The 19,903-nt window shown below is 38.9% G+C and overlaps 1 protein-coding gene and 1 pseudogene across 1 annotated transcript; one reads left to right on the top strand and one right to left on the bottom strand.

The window, feature by feature from the left end:
• Nucleotides 1-4,147: 4,147 nt before the first annotated feature.
• On the top strand, nt 4,148-7,716 carry LOC122136380 (annotated as a pseudogene).
• A 6,556-nt stretch (nt 7,717-14,272) lies between these two features.
• LOC122136379 (RNA helicase Mov10l1-like) lies at nt 14,273-16,457 on the bottom strand. Its single transcript, XM_042719319.1, has 5 exons — nt 16,377-16,457; nt 15,514-15,635; nt 15,299-15,398; nt 15,075-15,222; nt 14,273-14,422 (listed from the first exon to the last, which is right to left on the bottom strand). The coding sequence occupies exons 1-5, from the start codon at nt 16,455-16,457 to the stop codon at nt 14,403-14,405; spliced, it is 471 nt and encodes a 156-aa protein (XP_042575253.1). The 3' UTR covers nt 14,273-14,402.
• Nucleotides 16,458-19,903: the final 3,446 nt, after the last annotated feature.

The following is a 19,903-nucleotide window of genomic DNA, read 5'->3' as shown; positions in this document are numbered from 1 at the left end:
GTCAACAAATGATAAAAATTCATATTACTGTAATTTACAATGTAATTGTAACATTTTTTTCCACAATATTTTTTTATTATTTTTATTTTTTATAGTTTCCCAAAAAGAGAATAATTTTTTATACTTTTAAGAGTTTACATTTACATCACATTTGCATAAACCTGTAACATTTAGTTTGCAAAAAAAAAAAAAAAACTTGTTAATTATTAGGATTTTTAATTCATTTCGTTACTGGTATTAACTAGGTGTACCAACCACGAACCCCCTGCAATACCTAAGCCTTCGAAATATGTGAATAAAAAAGAAAATAGAATAGAGTTAAATGAAAGATATACAAAACACTACACTCACCTAAAGGATTATTAGGAACACCAAGTACTAATATTGTGTTTGGGTGTCCCCCTTTTGCCTTCAGAACTGCCTTAATTCTACGTGGCATTGATTCAACAAGGTGCTGAAAGCATTCTTAGAAATGTTGGCCCATATTGATAGGATAGCATCTTGTCAGTTGATGGAGACTTTGTGGGATCCACATCCAGGGCACGAAGCTCCCATTCCACCACATCCCAAAGATGCCTCTATTGGGTTGAGATCTGGTGACTGTGGACAGTGAACTCATGGTCATGTTCACAGAAAGAAAGCAATTTGAAATGATTCGAGCTTTGTGACATGGTGCATTATCCTGCTGAAAGTAGCCATTAGAGGATGGGTACATGGTGGTCATAAAGGGATGGACATGGTCAGAAACAATGCTCAGGTAGGCCGTGGCCATTTAAACGATGCCCAATTGGCACTAAGGGGCCTAAAGTGTGCCAAGAAACACATCCCCCACACCATTACACCACCACCAGCAGCCTGCACAGTGGTAGCAAGGCATGATGGATCCATGTTCTCATTCTGTTTACGCCAAATTCTGACTCTACCATCTGAATGTCTCAACAGAAATCGAGACTCATCAGACCAGGCAACATTTTTTCCAGTCTTCAAACTGTTCCAGTTTGGTGGTGAGCCGTGCAAATTGTAGCCATAAGACTTTTGTTCCCAATTGTGTAGTGGAGATGAGTGGTACCCGGTGGGGTCTTCTGCTGTTGTTTGCCCATCTCGCCTCAAGGTTGTGCGTGCTTGTGGCTTCACAAATGCTTTGCTGCATACCTCGGTTGTAACGAGTGGTTATTTCAGTCAAAAGTTGCTCTTCTATCAGCTTGAATCAGTCGGCCCATTCTCCTCTGACCTCTAGTATCAACAAGGCCGTCTGGCACCAACAACCATGCCACGCTCAAAATTGCACCTTTCTACACCCATTCTTTGTAAACCTAGAAATGGTTTGTGCGTGAAAATCCCAGTAACTGAGTCAGATTGTGAAATATTCAGACCGGCCCGTCTGGCACCAACAACCATGCCAAGCTCAAAAATTGCTTAAATCACCTTTCTTTTCATCCCATTCTGACATTCAGTTTGGAGCTCAGGAGATTGTCTTGACCCAGGACCACACCCCTAAATGCATTGAAGCAACTGCCATGTGATTGGTTGATTAGATAATTGCATTAATGAGAAATTGAACAGGTGTTCCTAATAATCCTTTAGGTGAGTGTATACACTGTTTATATAGTGTGCAAATTATAATTTTTCCTCTTTTTCCAGTACAATATCTGTGATAATATACTATAATAATAATATTAATAATGCTATTATAGTTACTATTAGTTACTTTAACATTTTATGTTGTAATTTTAGTTATCTTAGTAATGTTGTTGCATGTTTTTTGATTAGTTTTTTAATGTCGTTTTTATAAATTTTTTATTTCAGTTTCACTTTTAGTCATTTTAGTACTTTAAGTTAAATTAAATGAGAATGAGAAATGTTGCCTTTGCAACAAGCTGAAACAAAATAAGTCTAAGTTTTTCCACTTCGGGAACCCCTGGTCTCCCTGAGAAAAAACGAAGAAACAAGGGAAGGCCATGAGTTTGTGATTAGTACTGGCACAAAGACACATTTAACATGTAGCTAAAGTGTGTTAGTTTGTATGAGTAATCCTTTATGAGAACGTCACCCTGGGGCCAGTTATTCATGTCAAGTCAAGTCTGCTTTATTGTCAGTTCTTCCACATGTACAGTACATACATACAGAGAATCGAAATTGCGTTACTCTCAGACCCCCGGTGCATACAGATAACACTAACAGTAGAGCCTAAAAATCTGATCAAATATAAAATATAAGATAAAACTATACAATAAGGGAATGTAAAAAAAGACATAATAGAAAAAAATAAAAATAAAAAAAGGTTAAATAAAAAGCAGCGCAAGGCACATGGCAGATAGACTGCAAACCAGCGAACAAACAGTGCAGATATAAAGATTTTTTAGTGCATAAAAAATAGCTTATTCAGTCTGATTAAAGTGACAAGGGCTCAAGAGCAGTTATTTTATTAAACTGACTGATGAGGTTGTAGAATGACGTCAGTTCCATGGTGAAGAAGGCAGTGAGCAGACCAATGCTGCACAAAGTGACTGGTGCATGTCATCGTATGTAAGAGGGAGGGGGGGTGGAAGGACCTGGGATGTGGGGACCTGTGGGGCGGGGGGGGTGGTTCATAGTTCAGTGGTGCCTGGGGCAGAAGAGGGACGGGGGGCAAGTTCGGGAGCGAGTTCAGCTTCCTGACAGCCTGATGGATGAAGCTGTCCTTCAGTCTGCTGGTCCTGGCCTGGAGACTCCGCAGTCTCCTGAAAGAAGCTGTGTGAGGGGTGAGTGGGATCACCTGCAATGCAGAGGGCTTTGCGAGTGAGACGGTTCCATAAATTCCCATATATTCATCAGATTTTGGTATATATATATATATATTCATATTTCCATATATTCAAAAGTTATCTGATCAGATTTTGGTCATCGGATTGGATCAAATCTTGAAAATGGGTTGTTCAAAAGAAAAAGGAATCTGAATTTGGATTAGATCACAAAATACAATCTTGATTTTGATCGAAATTGAATTCTCAGTTTGTGTTTGTTCAAAATATTTTAGTAAAATTTAAAAACAAAAAACCCAAACAAACAACAACACAAAAAAAAAAACACTTATACTCTGGTTTTATTCTGATCCCAGGGTGGATTTCAGGAACAAAAATATAATAAAACATTAAAACTGGTCCAAAAAATACAACATTTGTAACATGTAATATATCCACAAACAGCTGTCAGTGTCAAACAATAATATTTAATTGAATTTAAAGTTTTCATCATACATCAACCAATCAGAAGACTACATTGGCAAAATCAACAGATATACAACACACAAAAATTTATTTGTGTGATTGCAACAATCAGAAAATAACACAAAACCACACACACTTATATCCCCCGACACACAAAACACACACACACACAGTATTTACATACATACAGACATCTGTTTCCACATCTCACTGAGAGAATATGCGGGAAAACACCTCTCTCGCATATAAGTTCCTTTTCATTTCATTTTTACCCATCCTCCCTCCACTCAGCTCACCCAGAATGGTCAATAGTATAATGTTCTACATGAATACAAGTGATATTTACAGTCATGTTTGTTATCATTCAAATTGCTCTCTATGGAGGGCCAGAGAGAGCTCTCAGATTTGATAAAAAATATCTTTATTTGTGTTATGAAAGATGAACGAAGGTCTTACAGGTTTTGGAACGACATGAGGGTCAGTAATTAATGACAGAATTTTCATTTTTGGGTGAACTAACCCTTTAAGTTTCTAGTTGGAGCTAAACTCTGCAAAGCAGTGACACTCCTGATTTATGAGACATTTAGAGTGAATCATATGCATCGGTTTATTAAAATAAACCCAGGTCAGCAGGAAGGCAAAGTTCAAGAACAAGACAAATTCACCAAATCACGTGACTTTCACAGTGGAGATGATAGTGGACTTCAGGAGAACCCCCCCGCTCTCCCCCCACTCACCATCATGAACAGCACTGTAACAACACTGGAGTCATTCAGATTCCTGGGCACCACTATCTCTCAGGACCTGAAGTGGCACATTCACATTGAGTCCATTGTGAAAAAGGCCCAGCAGAGGCTGTACTTCCTTCACCAGCTGAGGTGATGTGACCCTCACATCCAAGTTTCATACAAATTCCCTCTGTAACTTGTGTTCTTTGCGTGTTTATCTGTGTGTTTGTTTGTCAGGTGTGTCTACACTAAACTCAGGAATGAGGAAGCTGTTTTACAGACTCACAGACACGCCTGTTTTACACACGTCACTCAAACACAGAACCAGGAAACAGGAATCACATGAGTTCAGGGAAAGAGAAAGTGAAAGTGTAGCTGAGCTGTTGTGTGTTTGTGTCTCTGTATTTCTGCAGTAAAATGGCAGAAGCCAGATTTTCTCAGGATGAGTTCTTGTGTCCGGTGTGTCTGGGATCTCCTGAAGGATCCAGTGACCATCCAGTGTGGACACAGTTACTGTATGAGCTGCATTACAGACTGCTGGGATGAAGAGGATGAGAAGAGAGTCTACAGCTGCCCTCAGTGCAGACAGACCTTCAGTCCAAGACCTGCTTTATTTAAGAATGTGGTGTTTGCTGAAATGCTGGAGAAACTAAAAGAAGACTAAACTTCAAAGTGTGGTTCCTGCTGGAGCTGGAGATGTTCAGTGTGACGTCTGTACTGAAAGAAAATACAGAGCCGTCAAGTCCTGTCTGCTGTGTCTGAACTCTTACTGTCAGAATCACCTCGAACAACATGAGAGTTTGTTTAAAAGGAAAGAAACACAGTTTGATTGAAGCCACTGGACGACTGCAGGAGATGATCTGCCAGAAACATGAGAAGCTCCTTGAGGTTTTCTGTCGCACTGATAAGAAATGTATATGTTTGCTGTGTATGGATGAACATAAAAACCATGACATTGTATCAGCTGCAGCACAGAGGACAGAAAAACAGGTATTTAACACTAGACACTGATGAAATATTGCTGACACTCGTTTCATATGTGTTTATATAAGCACCGTATGAACAGCTCACAGCATTCACACTGTTCACGACAGCAGAAATGAACAGCAGCTGCAAGAAGAGTTTCACTGTTTGCTGAAAATACACTGTAAACCTTCAACACAATCTTTCAGAAAATAGGATTTGATTAAAACACATAAAATAATGGAGTGAACTATTCACCCATTCTTTGATTAAATATATATTTCTATCAAGATAAATGCAGTCACAGATGACACAGACACACTGTCATTATGAGGCTCTACGTCTGTGTCAGGTTTTAGGTTTATGATAGTTACACTTACAGTGTGAAACAGGGTTAGGTTAGGATGTTAATTCATGTACTATGCTGGTAAATGATCAATCATCCTGTCTGGAGTCTGAACCTACAGCCACTAGTTATCAGCTCCACTTTTCCTGGATTGATCTGATCACATGATGATTTAGTGGCAGAAGTTTTCTGTGAGATTCACTCTCATCTGTTTGTCCTGCAGAAGCAGCTGAAGGAGACGCAGAAGACGCTCCAGCAGAGAATCCAGCAGAGAGAGAAAGATCTTCAGCAGCTGAGAGAGACTGTGGAGTCTCATAAGGTGAGTCTGGAGAAGAAGAGAAGTTTGTCTCCGTCTCAGTTCAGACTCACTGAAGCTGAATCACTGTGTGTCCTAACAGCGCTCTGCACAGACAGCAGTGGAGGACAGTGAGAGGATCTTTACTGAGCTCATCCGCTCCATTGAGAGAAGACGCTATGAGCTGATACGACTGATCAGAGATCAGGAAAAGACTGCAGTGAGTCGAGCTGAAGAACGACTGGAGCGACTGGAGCAGGAGATCAATGATCTGAGGAGGAGAGACGCTGAGCTGGAGCAGCTTTCACACACACAGGATCACATCCAGTTCCTGCAGGTAACACAGATCTACAAGAACAGGGTCAGAGTAAACTTGAGCAGATCCTGCTGTGACAGAGACTCACAGAGAAACACTTCATGAGTGTGTTACTATATAATCATCAGTCAGACTCTCATCTGATCTTCTTCTTCTGAAGGAGATGAATGGCTGTCACATGGCTGTGGAAATCTTGTTCAAATGGGTCTCATGTCAGAACTTTTCTTTCACTTTTATAAGCTGCGTCCCAGTGTGGAGCTGATGAGTTTGATTTGTGTTTTCTGTAGAGTTTCCAGTCTCTCTCAGCACCTCCTGAATCTACAGACGTAAATGATGATCTCTTCAGTTTCTCTCGTCTCTTCTGATGCTCTGAGAGAATCTGTCCATCAGCTGAGAGACAAACTGGAGGATTTCTGCAAAGAGGAGCTCAAGAAGATCTCAGACAGAGGTAAAGTCCTGGAGATTCATCTGCTCTCAGAAACCAGTCCATCATCATCTCATATCATGGAGAACATCATATTAGAAATGTGTTAGGAATAGATACAGGATCATGAGAATCACACTGTTCATGTCTGTTGATTTCCACAGTCACACTCACCAACATTGTTCCCAGAACCAGGAAGGACTTCCTACAATGTAAGTCAGTAAGAAAACCAGCAGAAAAACTCACTGAGTGTGTTCATGTTCTTCCTGTAGAAGGAGAAAGAAGAGTTTTATAACTGATGATGTAGATGATGATGTGCACAGATATCTGTTCATCTGTACTGAGACACTGATGATACACTGAACATGAAGAGTTCAGCTACATAAAAAGATCAAACAGATTCATAATTACTGATTCTGATGTGTTTTATCTCCATCAGATTCCCGTCAGCTCACTCTGGATCTGAACACAGTGAATAAAAACCTCAGTCTGTCTGAGAACAACAGAGTGATTACTAACACTAACACAGTCCAGTCTTATCCTGATCATCCAGACAGATTTGATGAGTCTCAGGTGTTGTGTAGAGAGAGTGTGTGTGGACGCTGTTACTGGGAGATTGAGTGGAGTATTATATATGTGTTTATATCAGTGTCATATAAGAGCATCAGCAGGAAGGGAGATGGTGATGAGTGTGAGTTTGGAGGTAATGATCAGTCCTGGAGTTTGTGCTGCTCTTCCTCCAGTTACTCATTCAGACACAATAAGATAAAGACTGTTCTCTCTGTGACACCCATCAGCAGTAGAATAGGAGTGTTTGTGGATCACAGTGCAGGAACTCTGTCCTTCTACAGCGTCTCTGACACAATGAGCCTCATCCACACAGGTCCAGACCACATTCACTCAGACACTGTATCCTGGGTTTAGGGGTTTATTATGGATCATCAGTGAAAACTGTGTTGATGAATCAGAATAGACTGATGAGAGATTCTACCCATAATGCTTTGAGCTGCCATGATAAATCAGTAACAGTGTTATTACTGAGTCTCTCTCTTTTTCTCTTCATGATATTAATACTGCAGCTTTACTTCTGTCAGTGAAATAACATCAGAATAATGTAATAAATCCTCACATAGACAGAAAGATCAGTGTGTGTGAGTCCTGCTGAGTGACACTGTGTTTCTGTGCTCTTCACAACCTACACTTGACCCTGGAGCACAAAACCAGTCATAAGGGTCAATTATTTGAATGTATTTGATGTCTGGTTTGTTAGGAGGACAATATTTGTCTGAGATACAACTATTTGAAAATCTGGAATCTGAGGGAGCAAAAAAATCTAAATATTGAGAAAATCATCTTTAAAGTTGTCCAAATGAAGTTCTTAGCAATGCATATTACTAATTAAATGTAAGATTAAAGGAACACCTGACTGTAACACCAACAAAGACTTTAATGCCATCTTATTCTAAACACACAGACATTAATAACACTGTCAGTGTGAGATAGTGCAGGTGTCTCCTGAGATGCAGAGAAGCAGCGCTCGTTCTCCGCTGTGACTCCTGATGTGATCCTTCAGGTGAACGGTTTCTCTCTGCTGTCAGTCCTCACGAGTTCTGTGACGTATCTTTTACACACAAAGCTCTTTCCACACTGACAGCATGTGTAGGGTTTTCTCTCCGCTGTGAATCCTGACCTGCTTCTTAAAGTTTCCTTTGAGTGTGAAAGTCTTTGCACAATGAGGCTTTTTGGGTTTCTTCAGCTGTGAGCAGGTTTTTTCTCCTTCACTTCATCCTGATCTTCACTCTCCTCTATCATCACCATCAGCTCTGAAACAGACTTGTTAAACTACGCTATTCTAAAATATATTAAGGAAAAATGATCATAATAATTTTTATTATATTTTAAATTATTAAAATCGTCTTGCTGACAAATGAGTAAAACACAGTGGTTTGAAGGATCGTGGTAAAGATTTAAAATGACAATTTATTAATATTCAGAGTCTGCTGTGATCCTTAATTAGAAGATAATTATTGTTCTAAATATGCCTGACAAGATTTTTTTGGTATATGAACTACCATTACACTGATGACATTTTGTCTCTAAATCAGGGTAAAAATGTACAATAATCATGATGTTTGCAAATTGAAATTGAAAGGACACAAAATGAAAGCTGTTAAAATTATATTACAGATGGTAGACAACCAAAATGAGTAATACCGCCGCGGCGTTAACTGCAAATCAGTCGCGTGTTAAAATCATTCGCGAAACTACCGCCAGGTGGCGCAAAGGGACGGGTTGCGAACTGAATGTAATTGTAAAATGAAAAGGAAGACGTAAAAACAACAATAACATTATAATATACATTATAAACATCCTTAAAAGCCATTAAAAAAAATAGGATAGTCTTAGGCTACAATCTACTCATCAAAGTTTAAAGAAAGCCCCTTTACACAAAGGCTCTTATGCATGCAATTTGTTTTTAAACAGTCATTATATATATAATATATACACATACGGATTAAAAATGTTTTCATTGCGGTTCATTCTTGGTTTAAAATAATCATACTAATAATAATAATAATTAATAATAATAATCTTCAGGTTCCATTTGCAGAGCGAAATGAGAACGGGTCCAGCATTTACAAATAATTCTTATTAACTCTGTTATTAATCTTGATTTTTAAACTTCTAACACGTTGCATTTTTGAATTATGCCTTTACTGTGTGACCAATAATTGTGAATTGTGACTTTGATCGTGCTGGTGCCTCACGCGCACATATTCATAAGGAAACAGCAGTCGTTCACCCCGAACCATGCGGCGCAAGCAGCGGGCCACTTTGGGCATAATTTTGCTAATTATGATTTTTTTTTTTTCATCGATACTGAACACGTGTGAAATCCAAAGCCTATTTTTACCTACTAATAAGAGTTTTAGCTTCAAATGGGCAACATGTTTTGGATTTGTCCCGAATGAAAGAGAAAAAAAAACAAAAAAACACAGATAAGCCCAACCTTACCTTGTGTATCGCTTCTTAAACTTATTTTTAATTATTATTATTTTGGTTGTTTGTTTATAGCCGCTATATTATTATATAGCCTGCTGCAATTATATTTATCCATTAGAATTTATATATTTGTAATTCTTGTTCTTTTCTGATATTGTTTTTTAAATTTAAAGGATTTGTTGTAAAGTGAAGGGAACTAAAAATATCCTGTTGGTACATTAAGCCTAGCATGTATTAGGCCTGCCCTTATTATTTCTGAATGTAATAAAATGCAACTCTCACAAATGTAATTTTATATTTTTTAGCGTGTTTTCGTGTATGTTTTTATCCCGCTTTATTTTTCCATTGCATCTAAAAATGATTTTTGTGCATCACATTTCACTTCGTGAACAAACAAATATACCTTCAGATCTGTCTCCTGCGGTGCTCAGCTGTGGACGATGTTCAAAATTGTTTGATATAAAGGTTGCTGTCACATTTTTATACAGGACTTGTTCATTTAAAAAAAAAAAAAAAACATCAAATTATATTGTTAGTTTTATGCTAACATGCACTCAAGTCTTCGGATACTATACAAGAGACACAAGTTCATTTAGCTAGCATGCACTGTACATTTTTACCCGTTTCAAGCAACTTATAAACTCCTTGAGATTTTAAAGTCCAGTTTAATAGTATTGAAATTCAAGTTGAATCTCGAAAAAAAAAAAAAAAATTAAATTATTTCTAGCCTATAAATTAATAAGTTAGCATGACTTTTTCTCATAGCAGTTTTTACGAGCTGTATTCGTTTGTCTGAAACCAAGCACCCCACTTTTTTCTTTTTTTAAATCTATCAATCGCTCGCATATCTCCTACAACCTAAAAATAGGGCTAATAGAGGTTCTTTCTTTATTTATTTATAATGTTTATTCTTTGAAGAAAAATAAGTATTTATTCTTTAATAAAATAAGGGATCCAAATATTTGTAATGTACAATATATAGGCCTATATCTGCCTGCAGTTAAAAACGTTATATTAAATGTTTTGATTCATCCATTTATGTTACAATTAGCCTATTCTAAAAATAAAAATAAATAATGTCATAAAAAACTGCCATCGGTCTGAATAAATTTTACCATTATAGAATTGGGGTAGTAATTTAGAGGTTTAAAATACAGTGAAATTACAAATGGCATGGGATTTCAAAGCATGACAACTGAAGGTCTATGAAACATCTGATGCATTTTTTAACAATATTGGCACTTAAAGTTTTCAACTAAAATATTTACTATTTCAACCATATAGCCTGTGAATAAATAAAATTTAAATGCATACTTTCAGTGAAAAGAACACTGAGAGTGTAGGTTGCGTCTGGTGTTTGATTTTGTACTTCAATATATCTTGAGCTCCAAGTTTTAAGGATAGCCTACACTAGTTGTATTTTTTATTTTTATTTTACTCTCTATTTAACAGCATTAACTTACAATGAAATACGTTCTTCCTTCAGGCAGACTGAATGTTTTCCCTGTCTTGCTAAATGTTGGGTCAGTGAGCGCGAGTCCCGCGCGCTGTGAAGCGGGAGCAGCTGACGGAGGATTCCGCTTGGTCTTAAAGCCTTCCGCAAACGCCTACGTACACAAATAACAATGATTTTGGCAAAAATAATGATTAATTATCAATTGATAATTTGTTTATTATTTTGGTCTAGTGAAATAATAATATGGGCTGCGGGAAAATAATGATTAAAAAGAGAAGGGCTGCTGTGAGTGCAGGCATGTTTCAACCCAGTAACAACACACCGTTCCTCACAGCCAACAAACAGACCGAGTTCAGTTCAGCTGGAGGGGGCTGGGGTAGTTCTGTATACCTTGTGGGGGTCGAGATAAAGGTGTGAATCTCTTGCCTCTTTCATATGGACAGTCTTATGAGGGTTTCAAACTTGCAGAACAGGTTTTAGGACAAATTTTAAAGAAAGGTTTGATCACTTCAAATGTTGACTACTGTATAGAGCAATAAAGTTTATTAGTTATTATAACTTAATTTCAGAGGAAGTTGCCTTAACTTAAAAAAAAACTAAAAAAAAAAACTGTTGCATTAGGGCGGGGCGATAGGCCTATGGCCTAAAAAAAAAATCCCCGATTTTTTTCACAAAAAATCCGATTTACAATTTAAATCGATTTTTTTTTGCCTCCCTACTTAAAATCAATATTCAAATGACAAAGAAATTGTTCAAAACAAGTTTTAATATAACAATATATTATTTTTTAATACTAGCCCATTTTGGTTGTCTACCATCTGTATAGCTAAATATGTTTATCATGTGAATTCTTGCTAAATATGCAGTTATATTACGGGCTGTTGGCATGACTTGTACTCGTGATGGAGCGGTGCTGGAGCGAGTGAAAACAACGACGCTCCTCTTCAGTCAGAATCACTCCGCTCCGCTCATACTCTGCTCGACAGCGTGTCTCAAACTCGCGGGGAGGGTTGAGCCCAATCATTCTCAAAAACATAAAATTATTTATTTTATTTCAATTTCGTTTTTGTGTGTTTCAGAGGAAAAATCAGTGTTAAGGCATCTCTCCATTACAGACGTTCTGAAAGAAGAATTTATCAAACGCGTATAAAATGCTTTAAAAAAACTTTAACAGGAGATGTCTAGAGGGTATTTAATAGGTCTGCGTCCCACGTAAGATTTTTTCTAGTTACTAGTCGTTGTTATTTGTCATTATTCAAACTAATCGCAGGTTTATATTAAATTTACAACTATAATCCATAATGAACCTTAATATATTCCACGCTCAAGAACATGCATTAAGTTCGTCACAAAGCACAGGCAGAAGTAGCCTAATAATTGTAAAAAAGGAGACATTTTCATTATTTATTAATAAACAAATGTTTTCCGTTGTTGGCTGCAAGATGAAAGTCACAGTGCTGACTCGCTCTCTCCACATGGACGCGCCTTTAAACAGAAATACAACCTTCACAGATTACATAATGCTTTCGTTTTGAATTGATTCGTTTAAAAGAAATTCAAGCTTTCTGTAGATATATTTCTCATGTATGTGAGACCCACAATGTTCAGTTATTTCATTATTAGGAAAAAAAATCACGTGATCGAGAGGGCGCCTCCCTGTCATGCATTAATAATTTTTGCACAAACACTTGAATATGAATACTAATTCACATTTTGCATATGCAATTACAAAGCAAATATTTGTTTACATGCAATTATCCAAAATAAACCAAACAAGATCTGTAATGAAGATAAAATATGTAGACAAATAAGATAAAGTGCTGCGTGCACTCAGCATCATGCAGACCAAATCTTGCACTGATATTTTACGAAATATTATACAAACCTGCATTTAAATGCAGCAGCTGCAATTTATTTATTTATTTTATTTATTTATTTTTACTTAAATATATGAAAGCAAGTAAAGAAGACTCCATTTAATATCACTGAAGTTGTCAATTAATGAAGCTCTTTTTTATACATCGTGTGCACTTTGTTGATAAGTGATGACGTTTTATTAATCCATCCATTCTTTATAGTTGCAATGATTTAGTTAAATCGTGCAGGTTTAATTTACTTCGTTTCTTGTTTTAATTAGGCCTAAATAATGGGAGCGAAATTATACAGTGGCCTTACCTTTTACTAAAATAAAGAAACTAATTTATAAAAAAACACGCAAGCCTATAGCTCACTATGCTACCACTCTTAATGCTCCGATTGCAAAGTAAACCACATTTTCTTTTTAATAATATTAACACATAATTCATATTATATAAATAATAACTGCACACTATTTAAATGTGTCTAATCTAAAAATATGGTGTAGAGAAAATATAAGCACAGGCTCATAGGCTTGATATTTATCTGCTTGAATAATCGTTCTAAGAAACGCACATATCTTCATAAGGACTAAACTTTCATCTGTGAATATTAAATATTTTTTTCTTTCATTTTCCCCGACCTGCAATCAAATATAACACTTCGGTGAGGCAAAGCTGACGTCTATTTGTGAAAATGTGCTTTGATGCGCTTTGTTTGAAAACTTGTGATTAAAAGCACCACTCAGCGGGTAAAAGCTGCAAATGCACTTTACAGACGCCGCGGCGGCGGTACGAGCGGCGGTAGAAACGACGTTTTGGATGGCCACCTACTGTATACTTAGGTGCGACTTATAGTCCGAAAAATACGATATTCCTACAAACAAACAAAATATTCTGGGGGCCATGAAATATTTGTAAAAATCAGCAAAAACGCTGGCGGGGAAAGAGTTAATTTCTAGGAAGAGAAACTTCTTTCTGTGTCAGAAGTGTCACTTTGCTCACATCTGATTGGTCCAGTTTCAGTTTGAGATCTCTAACCCAGAACACAACCTGCTGTGGAGTGTGAGTTACTACGGCAACGAACACCCAGGATCAGTGCAAACTAGACCGAATCTTACCTGGCGAGCCCCAGATCTACAGCAGGCTGGATCTGTTTGGTCTTGTGAACTCTCTGAGTGTGTCCAGCAGGTCTCACAGACACTCACCTGTTTCTTATACGGAGCGATGACGCCGATGTCTGTCGCTGGGATGGGGTTGTAGAGTCTCTTCGCGAGCTGGCAGCAGTACATCATGACTTGCACCGCTTCAGCGGGATTGAACCACGACGGATTATTGCCCTCTCTCATCTCAGTCCCCTTCACACACACACACACACACACACACACCAGGCGTCTGAGGGTGTTTCCAGACCTGTACATCGTTTGCTTCGTTCCCAAACAAGGATTCATTTGCTACAATGTTGCATTTTCTTCATGGTTTGGTTCGCTTTCACAAGGCAACATTGCAAAGCGTAACAAACTGTGTTTATGCAGGTCACATGTGAGTAAAACGGTCCTCTTATCGGTCAGAGTTCATTCACACCTGTCCAAACGAACTCTAGTGTGATTCAACCGAACCAGAGGCAGGTGTGACACACCCGAGTCTACACTCACCCGGACGCCGTGGAAGATGAAGGGGAAGCCCTTAGATGGGAGCCTGCTCCAGTGACAGAGCGCGTCCACGACGGTCCTCTGCGAGCGGACACACAGCTCTCCGGCGTAGAACAGACGTGACGGCAGCTCCAGCAGAGCCTCGTGGGAGCGGTAGTTATACACCAGCTTCGTCACCTACAAAACCACACGCATGAATACACTGCGTCTCCGCACACGGGAGTCTGGGAGAGAGGTTCACTATCAGAGACAAATCATCATCATTAGACCAGGTTTCCAGGTTTAGTGCATGCTGCAACGATGGAAATCGTTACTTTAATGTGCAAATACACCCTGATTCTCATTTTAAATCATGAGTCAACTAAGGTTCCTGACGGTGATTATTCAAACACTGATATTAGTCTAGTGTATAAACCGATTTCAAAATAAAAGAGTTTCATTTTTGCACAAACACTTTCTATTTTGCTGACTTCACATTTTTAACATCACTCTGGTTATTTCCTTGTGACTGTCTTATTACAGCTCAAATTAATCTACATTTATAAAGAAATATAAAACACTGTAAAAACAATTAAATCAGTATTTAGTTGAAGTTCTATCAACAACATGTGGATCGATTACCACAGCATGCTACAAAATAATAATTTCTACCGCCTTTCTCAAATTTGGTGAACAAAAGGTGGAAACAGGTGATTGCTTCGAGAGTAAATGATTGAACGGTGGTGACGGACAGCATTCATTACAGTCCTGTAAATAAAGCGTGAGCTGCATCGATCTCAGAATATTTCACCTCCTATCCCCACAATCCCTTGTAGTGCAGCCTCCTGACCAGCAGGGGGTTGTATCCTCTCTCGCCGCAGCTGTAGAGCGGTGTTCCCATCAGTCTCGTCCAGCAGAGACACGCCGAGTCCAAACACAGCGGCCAGCTTGGACTTCACCACCGGCCCCAGCTGCTTCGGATCTCCGGCCAGCACCATCTGCGGCATAAACCCAGAGGCTAACGGAGCAGTCCGCAGTGACGAGTGCTTCCACACAGACAGCGCTGGGTCTCACCTGTCCACTCGTCTCCGACAGCAAACTCAGAGGGATGAGCGACTCGGGCTCAGTGGCCTGACCGGCCTCATCCACAAACACATGGGTGAAGTGACCAACACTGAAAACACACACAACACGTGGTTGAATGTGTATCGGAAAAAAATCGTATCAGAATTATTTTATTCATATTTAAGTATATTTTATGTAGTGTATGTAACGTAAGGCTGTCTCACCGCAGACCGATCTGGTAGAACATTCCAGCGCTGGAGCAAGTGGAAACCACGATGCGATGGAAACTAGCGTGTCGGATATCTTCTCCAGCTCTGGCGTACTGACGCAGCTCCTCCGGCACACACTGCAGAACACAGAACAGAGTATTCACCACCATCTAAACACTTTATATCATGTTAGGATCTATCCTCTCTATCTAGCAATACCTTAGCAACCACCCTGGATACCCTAGCAACCACCCCAGGCACCCTAGCAACCACAGGGCAACACCCTAGCAACGACCCCAGGTACCTTAGAAACTGTATAGCAACACCTTAGCAACCACTCTGGGCACTCGCAACCACATAACAACACCCTAGCAACCGCATAGCATCAACCTAGCAACCAATCAACACACCACAAAAACTGAAAACAAAAACCCAACAAACAACCACAGAGCCCCATCATATAATACACCATAAAAAACATGCAAAGCACTGCGATTATACTTAACAGCAACACTCCACACCAACCTAGTAACCACGTGAGTACCCTAGCAACCACATAGCAACACCCTAGCAACTGCATAGAAACGTCCTAGCAACTGCCCCGGGTACCCCTGCAACCATACAGCAACATTATTTGAAAAAAGTAACTCCTATTTCTTTCAAATTAAAAAGGAATGTTACTTTACTAGTTACTTGAAAAAAGTAATCTGATTGCGTACTTCACGTTACTTGTACAACATTGATCATTTATTTACTGTTTTATATAACTGTGGAAGGAACAGGTAATAAAAAATAATCTTTTTAAAAACCTCTAGCAGCGAAAACTTATTGTATTATTATACAAAAAATACTGTGTGTTTGAACAAGCGTGACAGCACCTCTTCTGGCCTGCAGGTGGCGTTGACGCGAGCCAGACTGGCGGTGTGCAGGAACCCGCTCCGGTGCAGACGCGAGCGCATGCAGATTGAGGTCTCAGCGGCGCTGTTTGAGGGAGTGCACACCAGCACACGACTGCAGGGGATGCGGTGATGCACCTGCACACACACACACACACACACACACACACACACACACACAGACAGACAGACACACACACACACAGACAGACACTCACACACAGACAGACACTCACACACACAGACACACACACACACAGACAAACAGGTGAACATACACACACACACACACACACACACACACACACACACAGACACACACACACACACACACACACACACACAGACACACAAAAAAAAACACACACACACACACACACACACACACACAGAGACAAACACACACAGACAGACAGAGAGACAGACACACACAGACAGACACACACACACACACACACACACACACACACACACAGACAGACAGAGACACACACACAGACAGACAGAGATACACACAGACAGACAGACAGAGACACACAGAGACACACACACACAGACAGACAGAGACAGACATACACAGACACACACACACACACACACACACACACACACACACACACACACACACACACACACAGACACCATCTGACCTCAGCTTACTCACTACAGCAAACTCAGGAAGTGTGTGTGTGTGTGTGTGTGTGTGTGTGTGTGTGTGTGTGTGTGTGTGTGTGTGTGTGTGTTAATCTGCACTCTTGACTAATCAATATGAATTTCTTCTTATGGAGACAATAAAGTAAGAACTGAATGAAACATTAGACATTCAGTGATGAGTTTTCCCCTCTTCACATTTAACCTCCACACAGTTATTGTCGTGAGGAATGCAAAACAACAAATGCATATTATTTATTTATTTTTATAAGTAATGCAAGAGTTCAGGTGTGTGTGTTGTTGCCTGCTCCTGCACGGCTTGCGTGGTTTATTCTCATCTACTCCTGGAGAATGGAATCAGAAATAATCAAGCACACTATTGTGAATCTCTTTAAAACCCTCTGGTGCTCCTCAGTCGAAACTGACTTGAAATCAAATCAATGTACTTTTAATTCAATAATGTTCAGGGAATTTTATATTACTAAATAACAATAATTCTTTTTGAGCTTCATCCAAAAATGTAAATCTTACTAGATTAAATCTGTTTCCAATGCAGCCATTTTTGAGCACGAGTGTAAAGTGTGGCTATTTTTAGGACTACTGAAACTTTGTGAATCATGCCCTCGATCTGATTTTCTTGTGTTCACACAGTACTTTTGTACCATTCTGAAAAACACAAAATATAAAATGTTTGTTATGCAGCACCAGATGATTAACACGAGGTGTAATCTTGGTCTGTTCTCATAAATATGACAGCAGATCAAACCAAGACCATCACATCATTCTGTCTGATTATATTCCCTGCATGTGTTCTGACAGCACTGAATTAATGCTGAAGAGGAAACACTCTTGTTTAGTGATGAATTGAGGCAGACTTTGTATAATTCTTAAATATTGAATAGTTAATTTAAAGTGCTCTGTCTCGAGCGCAGTCTGTCTGGTGCTGCACCTGTAAGATGGCTTCTATAGAGGGTGATGGTTTTTCGGTGCTGGGGTCCGAAGACAAAGAGCGATATGGCGATGGGCGGCACACTGTCCCTCCAGGATCCGCCTTGACCGCCTCTTTCTGCTGCCGGATTCAGCTGGCGTTGAAGAACTGGCCAAGCGTTTGGGATCGCGTTTAGCTGTCATCGTCAAATCTGGAAACAGCACACACACAGCTGAAAATCACACACAATCTACAACTCTAAACCAAATACAGCTGCAGCAGTTTTAAATTAGTTTTGAATTAAATTAGTTTTTGACTACTCCACTTGCAACAACACCGAACAAAAAAGCTTTACTTGTTCCATTACTGAATGAATCAGCGTTAGAATGATTTTGTTAAGCTGCCACAGGCATCAGTGTTTATATCTGAAGTTTTATCCCAAGAAAATACTGTTCTCTAAAGAGTCTCTTAGTGGCATAATATTCCCTGAATTATCGTCACTGATATCGATTATCGTAATAGCAGAAATGATTGTGATATATTTAAGCCCATGTCACCCATGCGTAGCCAGACTGAGTTTATCCAGTCCACCTGGTTTTATTTGTGTGGCCACACAGACACCATCTCTGCAGTCAGTGTCGGTGAGCCGTCTGTTTTCTTCTGGCTCGCTTCACTCTCCTGATGACATAAAGACTCGAGTCAAACACAGGATCATTTACTACAGACTCTACGATGAACTCATGATCCCCACGGGGGATTCACCTCCTCTTGAGAAGATCCTCTTCCCTCCACTCTCCGGCTCCACTGAGGCGGCTGCAGCAGAGAGCATGCTGGGAAACAAAAAAGCTCAACCCACACAACAACACATCTCAGCTCCACTGCTGCTCCATACAAAACAAACTCTCAAAGCTCCTGCAGTTTATGTCCCGTGCTGGCAAAATGAGTGTGTTTCAGATCCACGATCACATCTCTTAAGAACAGCCCAAAAAAACCTAAGAACCCAGCTGCTGTGATGTCTTTTCATTAAAGAACAAAAAAGCGAAATCAAAGTACTCTCTTAGCTTGAAGGGGATTCATCTACAGAGTATTTAATTTAAAATGCTGCGTCTGATAAATCCTGAGGTTTATACTGTAATGAATGGCTAGTCAGTGGGTAGATATGTGGAGAAAACCTATTTCTGCAGACATCAGCAGAAATATTATCAGTGATACTGGCCTTCAGTCATAAAAATAAAATTGCAGTGATTTGTATCGTAAAAAGTGCTTTACAAATAAACTTGAATTGAATTGAAAAATAATATACCATTATACAAATATTAAAAATATAAAGCCTTTTTTTGGTTTCTAAATTAAAGTATGGAATGTGAAAGTATTGCAATAAAAAAATTATACAAATTTATGTCAGGTGGAATTAATCACAATTAATTTCAGAAAGTGTGATGAGTTAATCTTTGTACTGAGTGACAGAACTATTTTTACATTTTCTTACTTGAATGCTTTTGTTTAGTAAATTGAAAAAATAATATACTACACTTGTTTCTTTTTTATTTGTTGTTCTTTTTGCATCTGTTCTTATTAGTCGAGGAAATAAAAATAGCTTACATTATGGTTAATAATATAGCCAGGGATTGTCAAGAACAGAACTGGAGGAAAAAGATGCAAGTGTTGTAAGTGACTTTGTTTTGGACTCTTCAGAAAACTTCATCTTGATTTTTATCAGAACTGATTTTTTCTGACTCTATTGACTTCAAATAGAGTAGCTTAGATCATTTTTCATCTGATTCCCAAATAACTCATACATCATTTTGAAGATCTTTACATTTTGTAAAAATGTGCTCATTATGACTCATTTTGCCAAAGACAGGTCTGAATTTATATTTAAGTGTTTTCTTAAATGTCCACGGTGACTCCTATTTCTATGTTTTACGCC

Source organism: Cyprinus carpio, chromosome B2 (assembly GCF_018340385.1).
Source record: "Cyprinus carpio isolate SPL01 chromosome B2, ASM1834038v1, whole genome shotgun sequence".
NCBI classification, from domain to species: domain Eukaryota; kingdom Metazoa; phylum Chordata; class Actinopteri; order Cypriniformes; family Cyprinidae; genus Cyprinus; species Cyprinus carpio.
The sequence above is the reverse complement of the archived record's forward strand: the minus strand, read 5'-3'. Positions and strand labels throughout refer to the sequence as shown.

Excerpts from the sequence above, each read along its gene's own strand:
- LOC122136379 (XM_042719319.1), bottom strand. The coding sequence starts at position 16,457 with ATGCGCTCGCGTCTGCACCGGAGCGGGTTCCTGCACACCGCCAGTCTG. Across the intron at positions 15,223-15,298 it reads TGTCGGAGACGAGTGGACAG|ATGGTGCTGGCCGGAGATCC; the intron begins GTGAGACCCAGC and ends TTTATGCCGCAG. Across the intron at positions 14,423-15,074 it reads GAGGATACAACCCCCTGCTG|GTGACGAAGCTGGTGTATAA; the intron begins GTCAGGAGGCTG and ends GTGGTTTTGTAG.